The 12,363-nt window shown below is 45.8% G+C and overlaps 1 protein-coding gene across 2 annotated transcripts in view; it reads right to left on the bottom strand.

Moving 5' to 3' along the window:
* The window catches only part of GSTK1 (glutathione S-transferase kappa 1), an 11,678-nt gene extending 661 nt beyond the window's left edge, over positions 1 to 11,017 (bottom strand). The window contains exons 1-8 of one of the 2 annotated variants that reach the window (XM_005862787.2): positions 10,845 to 11,017; positions 10,245 to 10,326; positions 9,981 to 10,109; positions 9,572 to 9,672; positions 9,366 to 9,401; positions 7,451 to 7,567; positions 6,633 to 6,726; positions 6,086 to 6,369 (exon numbers count right to left, since the gene is read on the bottom strand). In XM_005862787.2, coding sequence (XP_005862849.1) covers positions 6,320 to 6,369; positions 6,633 to 6,726; positions 7,451 to 7,567; positions 9,366 to 9,401; positions 9,572 to 9,672; positions 9,981 to 10,109; positions 10,245 to 10,326; positions 10,845 to 10,916 — 681 coding nt within the window. In that variant the 5' untranslated portion in view covers positions 10,917 to 11,017 and the 3' untranslated portion in view covers positions 6,086 to 6,319. Of the gene's footprint in view, positions 1 to 6,085; positions 6,370 to 6,632; positions 6,727 to 7,450; positions 7,568 to 9,365; positions 9,402 to 9,571; positions 9,673 to 9,980; positions 10,110 to 10,244; positions 10,327 to 10,844 lie in introns of those variants that run through there. The other variant, XM_014536870.1, reaches the window with a different exon arrangement.
* Between the last annotated feature and the right edge of the window lie 1,346 nt (positions 11,018 to 12,363).

Here is a 12,363-nt window from a genome sequence, read left to right as displayed (position 1 = left end):
GGAGTGGTATGCCTGTGTGTATAGTAGTGGAATGCCCATGATGATGAGTCTCTGTCCCAGACCGACCGAGAGGAGAGGGAAGAGATGTAACAGGAAGGCTGTTGTATAAATCAGGTGTGTCTCTGTCGACATTGGGAATGCAGAGTGGGAGGAGAGCTGATTGTTATTTTGCTTCCACCAATTTCCTTACTGTTCAGCTCTCATATGGGAAAAGTGTGGCTGAGGTCAGAAGAATTTCAGTCTGCAGTTAATATACTAATAGAAGGAAATTGGCCAACAGCCCTTGGTATGTATAATAAGTGTAGAGGTAAGAATGTCTAAACCTGCAGAGAATTTTTATGAGTTTATTTGAGCCAAAATTGAAAATTGCTGGGAAGCAAGATCTAAAATGCTCTGAAGAATGACAGGGTTGCAGTTTCTTTTATGCATTGGGAATTAAGGAGAGAACACAAGGAAGGTGGGAGAGAGCAAGGTGGGCAGGGATGGCATTACAGGATAAGTTTATGTGCTCTCTTGAGGGGGATTATGTCTTCAAGGGGCATTACTTCTGGTATTTCAAAGTTGTGTTTAACCTAGATGCACCCAGTGCAGGCTTAAAAACCTTTCACTAGAGAAGTGAAAGGCCTAGGGCACAACTACCCACTGTGACCTTCCCAGTTAGGAATTTATGATTAGATCCCCCTGTGAGGTTACTTTCCCTTTTTATCCACAACATCTGGTAACATGTAATTTTCCCTCCTTTTTTGATTGTTTCCTCCAGTTGAATTCTGCCGGAAGCCGGTCCATCCTTGCTGCTTGACACAGTCGCTGCAGGGAAGAAACATCTGCACAGCATATGTTTCAAGGGACCTGGCGTATATGGCATACTGTTCTTAATATGTTTGCTCCCCTACTTAGCGCTATGTGTTTTAACCAAGGTCACCTCTCCGAGAAAGGTTGTTTCCCCAGGTGGGGATTTTTCCCTGGAGTTAGGGATTAATAGGACTAAGGAAGGGAATAAATCAGTAAAACCCCTTAACTAAGTGCCAGGCAGGTAGTTAATCACTTTAACTATGAACAATCACACTTAAGCTACATAATCTTTACCTAGGATAGAAATGGAGATAACAAATGCCCTAACCTTTGGAATAGAATGGATAGGATTAAAATCAACTGGTATAAATACAGATGTAACAGGAGAATAAAGACAGAACCTGGCTAGGCTGCTGATCAACTGAACGCTGTCTCCATGTCATTTCTTCTTCACCGACTCCGTCCACACCTTTGGGAACCCCTGGACCTGCTGGGGTTGGACCCCAACAGAATTCTAAGAAGTGTCATTACTGAGATAAGCAATTTGAAAGTGTTTATTGCCCAGAATACTCATGGCCAAATTGCTTCCCAAAGCTCTTATTCTTTTCTTTATCAATTTAGCATCCTTAGCAATTGCCCATCCACTTTCTACTTGCCTACCTTCCACAAACCACCTTCGTAAAAGTTGGTTGACCCCTCTCATCTGGCCACTGTGCCCAACTCATTTGTGGGGATAATGGCAAAGGGAAGTGAGGGGCCCTGACAGCATGGCTCAGTGGTTGAGCATCGACCTATGAACCAGGAGGTCACGGTTTGATTCGCAGTCAGTGTATATGTCAGGGTTGTGGGCTCGATCCCCAGTAGGGGGCATGCAGGAGGCAGCCAGCCAATCAATAATTCTCTCTCATCATTGATGTTTACCTGTCTCTCTCTCTTTCCCTGCCAGGGCTGACCAGCAGCTGCTGAATGATGGATGAACAGATTACTCCGACACAGTTTCACTATGGGGGAGAGGGATAAGGGATGGCCCAGCTGAAGAAGCCAGGCAGCCACGATTGCCTGCCTCGTTAGCCTTTTTTTGTACAGCAGGTTGAGATAAAGTTTATCTTTTAGATATCAGCAGGTAAGTAATATTGGGAGGACACATGTGTTTACATTGTCCTCTAGGCAAGGGCATCCAGGGATTAAGCATAAGGATTCCAGTAAACACCCAGGGGTCTGCACATGCACAGACCTGTTTGGAAAGGTCAAGGAATAATTAGGTGCGCTACCTTCAACAGTCCCCTAAATCTCCCCTAAGTCGAAATTCCAATAAACAGGGAAGATGGCCTTCCACACACTTCCCTTTTCTCAGAATATCCTCCTTACAACTTTCCAACCAAGTCTCTTGTGCTCCTCAACATCTCCCTTCCTCTCTGAAATCAATATAAACATATTTTTTAAAAAGGGAAGTGCGGGGACAGGGGAAAAGGGAGAAGCGGAGATCATTGACAGACTTCCAGTGATTCTACCATTGAATGCTTCTCTAAGACTATATTTCTGTGATTTTGTGCTTCTGAATATGGGTCTGCTTTATACTTGTGGCCAGCATGTGTGCATTATTTTGTGTACTGCTCACTGTGCTAAATTCTTTATGCAAATTAAGTAATTAAAATATGTAATAAGAGGTCCTGTTATTATGTCCATTTTATGGGTGAAGTCAGACACTTGAGGAAAATGTATAGCTAATCAAGGGTGGGGTCAAGACTTGAACCCTCAGTCCCAGTCCAGAAACCTGGCTCTTAACCACTTAGTATGCCCACTCTAAACATTCTTTTTGGCTGCCCTCATAATGATAATTTAATGAAACACCTGTGATATTCTAAGACCTTTATTCTGATCTTCCCTGGAGAAGTGGTTAGATGCTATTGCCTGTTGCAAAGGCAGCAAAAGAGAATATCAGAAAATGCCATAAGATATTGACTATAAGGCAAGATTGGGAAATTAAAATCACAGGCTCTGTATCAGGATGCTTATCATTTATGAGCTCATTAAGACTGATTGTGAAAGGTAACACTTTTAACTGAATGGCTCTGGAAGCCCAATGTGCGGGTGATGTCTTCTAAAAGGGTGTTGGTGGTAATATATATGTGTGAAGAAACAATTTGGCCCACATCCATGATTTTCACTTGATCCTTAATAACAACCACGTGGGGGCAGTCTGATGATCATTTTCATGTTACAGCTCAGAGAAAGTACATGATTTGTTTCATTAGAATCAAACGTAGAATCTTGACCTCTTAACTCGGTTGAGACTGTTTTTCTCTGTTAGTTGCCTTACAGCTCCTCAAATGTGTAGGGAAAGTGGATAAATGATTTAACATGAAGCAGGTCAGAACATTGATATTTCTGGGTTGGAAACGCTTCCAAAGAATCATAAATCTTCAAGTATGTCATCACCCATAAATCTTCAAGTATGTCATCACCCTCACCAACTAGTTGTCATCCTATATAATAAAGAGCTAATATGCTAATTAGACCAAATTGCAGATCAACCATCCAGACGACCTTCTGGATGAAGCCGAGGGCCGGCCGAGGCAGCCTGGGGCTGCGAGGGCTGAGCCCCTTGCAGAATTTCATGCATCGGGCCTCTAGTATTGTATAAAGGTCTCTGGGAACAAAATAAGTGAACATTGGGGTTCAGCCTGTCCCTCTCACTCAGATATTTAGGACTAAGCCACAAAAAGTGACTATGGAATTTGAGATATTGTTTGTTATTACCAAGTGACAAAAATGCATGTGTTTATTAGAGATGTCTACAGGTAGTGGTAACAGGTTCCCACATGAATATGTCCCTATATATGAGAAAACAAGGAGGCATTGATTGTGGTTAGTCACATATTTTTTGGAGATGGCCAAACCAGGTTTCAGATCTCAGTTCTACTGTCTTGCAAACTTGGATTTTACATATATATATATGTTTTAAATTATGTTAATGAGAACACTTTTTCACCGTCTTTTAAAAAGATGATTTGAACTTTTAAATCTGAAATGGCTCTGGCATTAGGACTTATTTGTCTCCTGGTTGACAGGGCTTAGATGCCACTGCATGGGTGAGCATGTCCTCCTCCACTGGAGGTCCTTGTCTTGTGGCCACCTCAGGAGCTTCATTCTTCTATGTTGTTGTTAATACTCACTCAAGAATATTTTTCCATTGATTTTTAGAGAGAGTGGAAGGGAGGGGGAGAGACAGAGAGAAAAATTGATTGGTTGCTAACCAGGGCCAGGGATCGAGCCTGTAACCAAGGTATGAGGTACATGACCTTGGCTGGAATTGAACCCAGGACCCTTCAGTCCATGGGCTGACACTCTATCCACTGAGCCAAACCAGCTAGGGCAGGGGCTTTATTCTTCTCAAATGTTTAACCACTGTCAATTTTCTATTCGCCGAAGGGGTTCTCTTGTGAACTTGAGGGGTATGCTCATTTTCTAATCCAAGCGTCTTTATTACATCTTTCTCCCAATGAGGACATCTTCTTGAACTTTTTATTCTAGTAACAATGTGCAGTTTATGGGGGTGCTGCAGATCCCCACCATATTTTTCATGATCTGCAGGTGAAGGCTGAAACGAGTTATCTGGAATTCTTGACTTGGTAGATTTGTGATGAATCCATTTTATACAAACAAAACCCTTTGTCATAGTTTGTAGTCTGCCTGGGGCCTCTCAACTAGTGAGCGCAAAATCCTGGCCTTGAGTGTGGTGACTGCTTTGCAGAGGCAGCAGTTGCTAAGTGTCGTTCAGGCTGACTTTACCCGATGACCAATACATTTTTTATTGTTCATCTGCTGGATGTGACACTGTGAGGTGTATACAATAGATCCCATAGGCATCTCATCTCAAGGGGCTTACTGTCCAGAAGAGGAAAGACAGGTATATACTAACTGTAAGACAAAGTACAAAGTGACAAATGCTGCAAACAAGGTACAAAGTGCTTCTGAGGTCAGAGGTGAGACATTGTGCTGAGAAGGGTGGGGACCAGGAATGTGAGGGGTCCCAGACTGCAAGAGGGTGCAGGCTGAGGAACGTCCGCCCCCCCCCCCGCCCCGTGCACGAATTTTGTGCACCGGGCCTCTAGTGTAATATATTTTAATATATCAAGACAAAATTGAGATATACTATACAATCTTTTTTCCGATCAGTAGCATAGCCTAAGTTTTCCAATGTCCTTCATAATTCTTCAGACATACAGTTTTTGATGGCTATGAGACATTACATCTTGGATGTACCATAATTTATTCAAGCATCCTACTATTAGATATCAAAGTTATTTGGTATCACAAATAATGCTGAGACAAGCATCTCATGAAATCTGCTTTGAAGGAGAGAGTGCTTATTTAGTCATGTACTTCGGGCCTCACGTCACAAATCAGCCTAGGAAGGATACCCTGAAATCCTGGAATCTGCCGGAATAATGGGAAAGGGGGAGAGGGGAGGAAGCCAAAACATGATAGGGGACAAATGGAGAAAATAGATGTGAGATGAGAAAGAGCCAGAGGGAGGGGAGAATGGAAAATGGCTTTTGCTCTTAAAATCCCTCGAGCTGAGCCATCATAGGCTCTACACTTGGTTCCCACCAGGCCTCCAAGTGTGGTTTCAGCTGCTGAATAAAGGGTATTCTCAAAGAAGTTCAAATACTGTTGGAACACAAGGTATTCTGATTATTGCACAGTGGGCACAGGTAGAGAGCAGGGGCTTTGGATAAATAACTGGGGGAGTGGCAAAGCTATAGGTTTGTGTGGGAGCAGCAGGGCTTGCAGTAGGCAGGGAGAGAGGCCTGGGGTGTTCTCAGGATCTGTCCTGTGGGTGAGAGGGAGCTATGAGGGGATGAGCAACTCCCTCAGGCCAAGGCAGCTCCAGCCTGTCTCCCTGCACTGCCTGCCCTGGTTCTGCTGGTCAGTGTAGCTGGACCTGGTTTAAATATCTGAGCACAAGCTCAGCCAAGCTCTGGTTCCCTCTAGTCTTCTCCCACTGGGCCTCAGGTTCTAATCTAGCCCCATCTCAGACACTGTGGCTGGTCACAAGGCGGTAAGTGCCAAACTGGAAGTTGCAAAATCCATGTGGCTTAGTGTGCTGTCCCTGACAGAGAGACCTAGGGAGTTTCTGCAGCAGAAAAAGAGGGACTGTTTCCTGCTCCTTCCACACAACCTGCCCGAGAGGGCAGGGAGCTGGGAATGCAGGAAGAGCTGCTCTTCTCAAATACCTGAGTAGACAGGATGTGATGCCAGCAGCAAGGACACACAAACACTCAGAGAAAGTATATCCAATGGCATTGGATTTATTCTGTGGGAAGGTCGAGTATGGGGCTCTCAAAAGGCACCTGTGAGGCACAGAGCAGCCCTGAAAGTGAGGCAAATAAGGCACCACAGCCAGGGCCACAGAGGAACCTCCACCCCATGGGGAAACCAGAGTCCTAGTGCCCCTTGGTGCAGGAGGGGTGAGCAGATGGTCTGCATCTTATACCAATGGTTCTGCTTCCTCTGGGCATCCTTATAGTCTGGCACTCACGGCTGGAGGCACAGGGCCCATCCACTTCTCTCCTGGGTGGAGAAACTCACGCATGTCAGGCTGACTCCACAGCCCCAGGAAGAGCTGTGCTTGGCTTCAAGGCACAGAGGCTTCCTTCTCTCCTGAGGGTGAAGGTGGCCCCTCCCCATTCAACCTCAAGCAACTGTGTCTACAGAAGGCTTCACTGTTGGACATACCTGGAACATTTTTTGGTCTGAATCTGTCCTTCTGCTCAACTGATATTAATGGCAGGGGGCTAGGGTCAAGGGCAGCTCAGTGTGAACTTGTCACTTACCCAGCAGGTGGGCCAGCAACTCCATCCGGTCAGAGCCAAACAGCATGTGGGTTTGGCCGTCCAGGTGGGCCACAGTGACAGGCAGCCCAAAGGCCTAGAGAAAGCAGTAACAGTGCATGGAGGAGGGCAGCTGTTAGGCTACGAGCCAGAACTTGTCTGAGGACATAGAAGCAAAAAGCCTCTATGACAAGCATGTCAAACTTAAAGGCTAACATGGGCCAAATAAACAAGGTTTAAGTTTATGTGGGCCACAAAAAACAAAAGCTTTAATTTTCATAGAAATGTAGGTTTCTTTCAAAAAGCATAGTATAAAAAAAAGAACAAGAGCAATGATAAAATTAATGTTTTCTTCTTGACACTTGGTATCTCTTCTCTGCTACTATCTTTACTACTTCAGGGGAAATCTTGTTCACAGTGATTACTTTCAAAACTGACCCAAGGTGAATGTCAGTAATTCTGGATTTGACAAGAGATTTATTTCCTGTCATAATTGTAAGTACCATTATATTGGCTGGGCCGCAAAAATATTTGCTGTGGGCCGCATGTGGCCCGCGGACTGCGAGTTTGACATGCTTGCTCTATGATAAGAGGCTCCATGGCTCTAAGGAGTTTCCTAACTCTCAGATGCTCTGTCTTCTATCACCATCTATCTCTCCCTTTCCTTGGGCTCAGGGACAGGAAGAGAGAGGAGGGTCATCTGTGAGAGCTACGGAGGACTCATGTAGGGAGCAGCTTTGAAAAGAAGCGTAGGGACCCAGCAGAGACTCGCAGGCTCTGTTCAGCACTGGGGTAGGGGGCACACATCAAGAGTGGCTCACCCCGTATCTGCAGGCTGCCTCGGTGGTCTCCTTGAGCTGGTTCTTCACCTGTGGCGTTGAGATCTTTTCCAGAAGTGCCCGGGCTCCTTCTGTCGACATGCCTGCCTTCTCTGCAGCCTGAGGGGACGTGGCAGGGAGCACAACTGTGTCTGCATTAGTGGGAGTGGGGATCTCAGGAGAAAACTCGGGTCTTTCTACTTTCTGCCCCCAAGTTTTCCTGGCAAGGCCTTTACCCACCCACGAGCAGAGGTCTATCCTTGCCAAGAGGGACTATTTTCTTCCATAAAAATAAAAATAAAAATCTGAGTTTGGTGGAAAAAGCAGTTATAGTTGTATCAACTGAACACCAGAGGGTGTCTTAGAGGCAGCTCCTGACCTCTTCAGTAACCAATGAGACAAGTCCAGGTGGTACCGGGCCAGGGGCCAGGGCAACTTTAAGGAGCTTGTTAGTAGCAGAACCAACGCTAGAATCTGGGGCTCTTGCCTTCCTACTTCTCAGAATCCCTCAATATCTCATGATTTTTGTTGTTGTTTTGTTAAATCAAAGACTGTGCTCTAATTCCCATGGAATTTCCTGGGGACTTCTGAGCAGGCACATGGCTGTAGCCACCTGCTTGGCTTTAAGAGGATGATAAAGACTTCTGTTTGGGGTTTATTATAGTTTGGGATCAGTGGTTTGGCTGCACATTAGAATCTCCTGGGGGAGCTTTTAAAAATCCCAATTCACAGACCATTCCCTTGAGCAATTACATTGGAATTTCTGGATGGCGTTGCCCAGGTGTTCCAGGTAATTTTAAGATACAGCCAAATTCGAGGACCACTGAAACCTGACCTCATCGGCCACCGGAGTGGAACAGGAAATCACGCAGTGCATTCCGATGCGACACTGTCTTTTACTCACTGCATGAGAGGACTGGATCCCAGACCAAATGCCCAATGTTAGGGGAATGGTTAACTAAACAAAAACAAGTTCGCTGAATGGAATGCTATGTAGGAGCTAAGAACTACACTATAAATATTAAGTGAAAAGGCAAGCCTATGCATACACTTTGCAGGAATAAAAACACTTGAGGATATGTTGGCCATTTTTGTGTGTGTTTAACTTTTGTAATTTGCCATTTTAGATATTAAATTTGAATATGCCTCAGCTATCTTTTGTAAGCTGAAGGAAAAATTCTGTTTTGAATTTCCCGATTTAATCCCAAAGAAAAACATTCTGTGTGGCACACATGTCAATGTTTTTGAGCTATTCCCATTTGTTCTTCCTCAGGCTTTTTAATAATTCTGGCTTGACTCTCTTTTTGTTATCTCTTTTTGTCTTTTTAAAAATTTTATTAATTCTTTATTGTTAAAGTACATATTCCCCTTTTCCCCCTATTGCCCTCTCCCAGCCTGTCCCTGCCCCCAAGCCCTGGCCTTCACCCCCTCTGTTGTCTGTGTCCATTGCTTATATGCATACAGGTTATGCTTATATGCATACAGGTTCTTTGGTTGATCTCTTATCTTTTTGTCTTTTTAAAGCCTGTTTTTAAAGTATCCTGATTTCTACTCTGGATGTGTTGGTGAGATTTCTGTTGGGAGTGGTCTGGAGTCAAGACTTGCCAATAAATACTTCATCCCTTCCTATCGCGGGAGGGGCAGGGGGGTGCTGGGGAGAAGCTAACAGTTATCCTCTCTCTCCCACTAACTTCTTCCATCAAAATTCAAATGTAGAATTTTCACTTCCCCTTTCAACCTTGAGATATACTTTTGAGAGTCCTCTTTTTTCAACCTTTCAGTAATCTGGCCTCTCAAACACAGATGTCCTTTCATCCCAAATAACAATGACCTCTTCCATGTAGTAAGAAAACTATGTCCTCTCCACCCCCAACTGTTCTCAGATTCCCTATGGAGGGGGCAGGGCCAGGACACTCACTGCCAGGATGCTCTGGGGCTCCGTGATGTCTTCATCCTGGGAAGGAGAACACTCAGTAGGAAGGGGTGGCCGGGGGAGGGGTGGGATGGACAGAAGGACAGTGCACAATAGGGCAGGGCAGGAGCAGGTGTCTGGAGATGGGCCTCGGGGAGGGTCACCAAGTCCTCTAGGGTCTCCCATGTGGGTTCCTAGAGCCCTGCCCTCACCCGTGACCAGACCCGCATCCACAGTTCCCTGGACACTTTCTCCAGCATCTCAGGGCGCTCCAAGTTCACGACGGTGAGGAAGCGCATGGCCGACAGACTTCCTGTGGGGCAGAGGCACTCAGAGGTAGAGCTCTCCCAGCTTGTTTCCCGATGGTGGGCCTGCTCTTTCCTGCTTCTGACATCCCCAGAGCTTAATCGCCCTCGGCCTCCCACCCAGGTTTCTCATAACTGACTGTCCTGCTCTTTTCCCTCTTATGTCCCCTTAACATTCTGTTTGTTCAACTCCAGGCCTGAGTTTTTCCAGGGTTTGTTTCCTTGAAGTTAGTCTCCCAGCCCTTCCTTCTTGGGCCTACAATCTCCAACTTCGCTGCCTTCTACTTGCTGTCCCCACCTGTATCCCACTCTTTACCTTTTTCAAGGATCACAGAGAAGAAGTCCTTGGGCAACTGGATGGGAACCTGGATGTGCTGTCCGAGGAGCTTTATGTCATTTGTCAGGTATTTGGCCTTCAGAGGAAGCATAGCTGGCGGCCTGTTCCCTAAAAGTGGAAATTTGGACCCGCTGGTAAGAATCCCAGGCTTGGGGGACCCCTACAGGGTTTTGGGCAGCCCCCCTGGGCCTTGGAAATCAGCCCTCCCTCAAATCCCAGCCCCAAGCGCTGCTTCCTTTATACCACTGTTTTTCATGACCCCTGCAATGAGGGTCGGGCGCAACTGCAGGTGGACGTTCCAGATGTTCTTATATCGGCACAGGATCTGCAGGAGCAGAGGAGAAGGTCAGAGCCCACGTGCAAGATGGAAGGCATGCGCATGGCAGAGGGAAAGGCAAGGGTGTTGCATGGCAACTCGTTAGCCAAAGGCTCTAATTGAAAAGTAGGGATAAGGCGGACACCCTAAATTGCTTGGTTTGAAATGGCAAAACTCTCGCACTCCTATCCCAGGACCTTAGCTCCTATGGACGGTTTCCATCCTCCCCGCCCCTCAAATTGACACCAGAGGGCTAAGAGGTGGGGGTGCCCAGGCTTTCTCCTTGACTTTTCTGAGTTGCCTCCTTTCCAAACCGCGGTGGGAAACCACTGTCTTAGGCTAGAAGGACTCGACCTGGAGCCAGCGAGACTGTATCCGTTTTACGAACACGAAGTGACCTTCAGCCCAGGTTCTCTGTCTGCATGTCCTAAATTCTTTAGACAGCGCCAGGAATTGCGGGAGACCATGGGCCCTGCGTCCTGCGCTCGCCCTTCCCTCGGCCCTCGCCGTCCCAACCCCGGCGTCACCTCGAAGCCCAGCCAGGAGTAGGGGGACAGCACATCGTAGAACAGCTCCACCGTCCGCGGCAGGGGCCCCATGGCCGAAGAGAAGCGAGCGCCGCTCCAGAGGAGGCGGCGCACGTTTCCTTTTGCTGGAGCGCGGTGACACCGCCTCCCGCCCTCACCGCGCAGCCTCCTGAGCGGAGGTGGGTGCGGTGTCCCCAGAGGAGCTCGGAAGCCTGGTGACCAGCGCCACTCGAGGTCACCGCCCTGCCTTGGGGTGGAGTCTGGGGCAAAAGGCGGTGGTTTGAGATGCATGCTGCACCTCCCACTTAGCTGTGTTCCCTGGGCAAGCTGCTCACCCTCTCTGAACCTCAGTTTCCTCAGCCATCTTACAAATGAGGATACTTATATGATAACCCCTACCTCATATAGACTTAAAAGGACTCAGATTGGCAGTTGCAGGAACTTCCCCGGACTGGAGCAGAGTAAGAAGTGGCTAAACATATAGATAGATGGATTCTGATATATAGATTATCTGTATTTCTCAGAGCTTAGCACAATGCCAGGAATATATTTGACCATCAATACGTGTGTTGTGAGTGAGGGAAGGTGAGGAGTAGGCCTTCCTGCAACAATAATTGGAGCGATAATGCGGAATGGTCTGTCTTATTTGTATTTGTGAATGTCATATTGTTTTATAATGGGAGACTACACTTAGCGCAAATACACAGACTTTGTTAAAGTTTCACTTAATTTAAAATCAGTTTTAACATTACTACTTTTGTTAACTGGAAATACATAACAATAAATATTCCACTTCTTATTTGTATTTATAAGGAAAAACATAGGCCATCAGAATGCAAAGACACATTATAAACATTTACATAGAGTAGAACATAGAAGGTGGAATGAGAAATGATGCTATCACTGTGCACTTGCAAATTAATTGCTTGTTGATCCCTGAAGCTGAAAAATTATACTTTTTTTTCTCTATTGTTACAGAAAAACCGGAGAAGAACCAAGCAATGCTTAGAGAGATGGAGTTACATTTATTACGCGCGGGCCCAGAGGGAAATGTCTCTCGAATTCTGGGTGAAATCACACAGGAAGTTTCCTGTATTTATACTATCTTATCCTCTTTGTCTCCCCAATATGGGGTTTTTCCGGTTCCCTTTGCAAGTTCTTAAAGGGCCCTACGTGCTGGCACTTTGAGACCTCGACCAAAGGCTTGGCCCGACGCCAGCACTGATAACTTCGTCTGGGAAGGTTTAATGGCCTCTCTGAAATGGGAGTAGTCTTATTTTCCTTATTATTTAAGCCAGCAAGCATTTACAGAAGCCAGAAATAGCAGGGTTAAAATTTCAAACAGCAGTTTTTATATAAGATGGATGCTTCACTATAATATTATTTAAAAGTATCCAAGAGCTAATTGAGCCTGGTGATAATAAGATTTTATTTTAAAAATAGATCATGACTTATTTTTTAAATCTTTATATATGGAAATAATTTTAGACTCACAGAAGAGTTGTAAAGATAGTACAGA

Source organism: Myotis brandtii, unplaced genomic scaffold (assembly GCF_000412655.1).
Source record: "Myotis brandtii unplaced genomic scaffold, ASM41265v1 scaffold168, whole genome shotgun sequence".
NCBI classification, from domain to species: Eukaryota; Metazoa; Chordata; class Mammalia; order Chiroptera; family Vespertilionidae; genus Myotis; species Myotis brandtii.
This window is presented reverse-complemented; position numbering and strand designations above follow the sequence as displayed.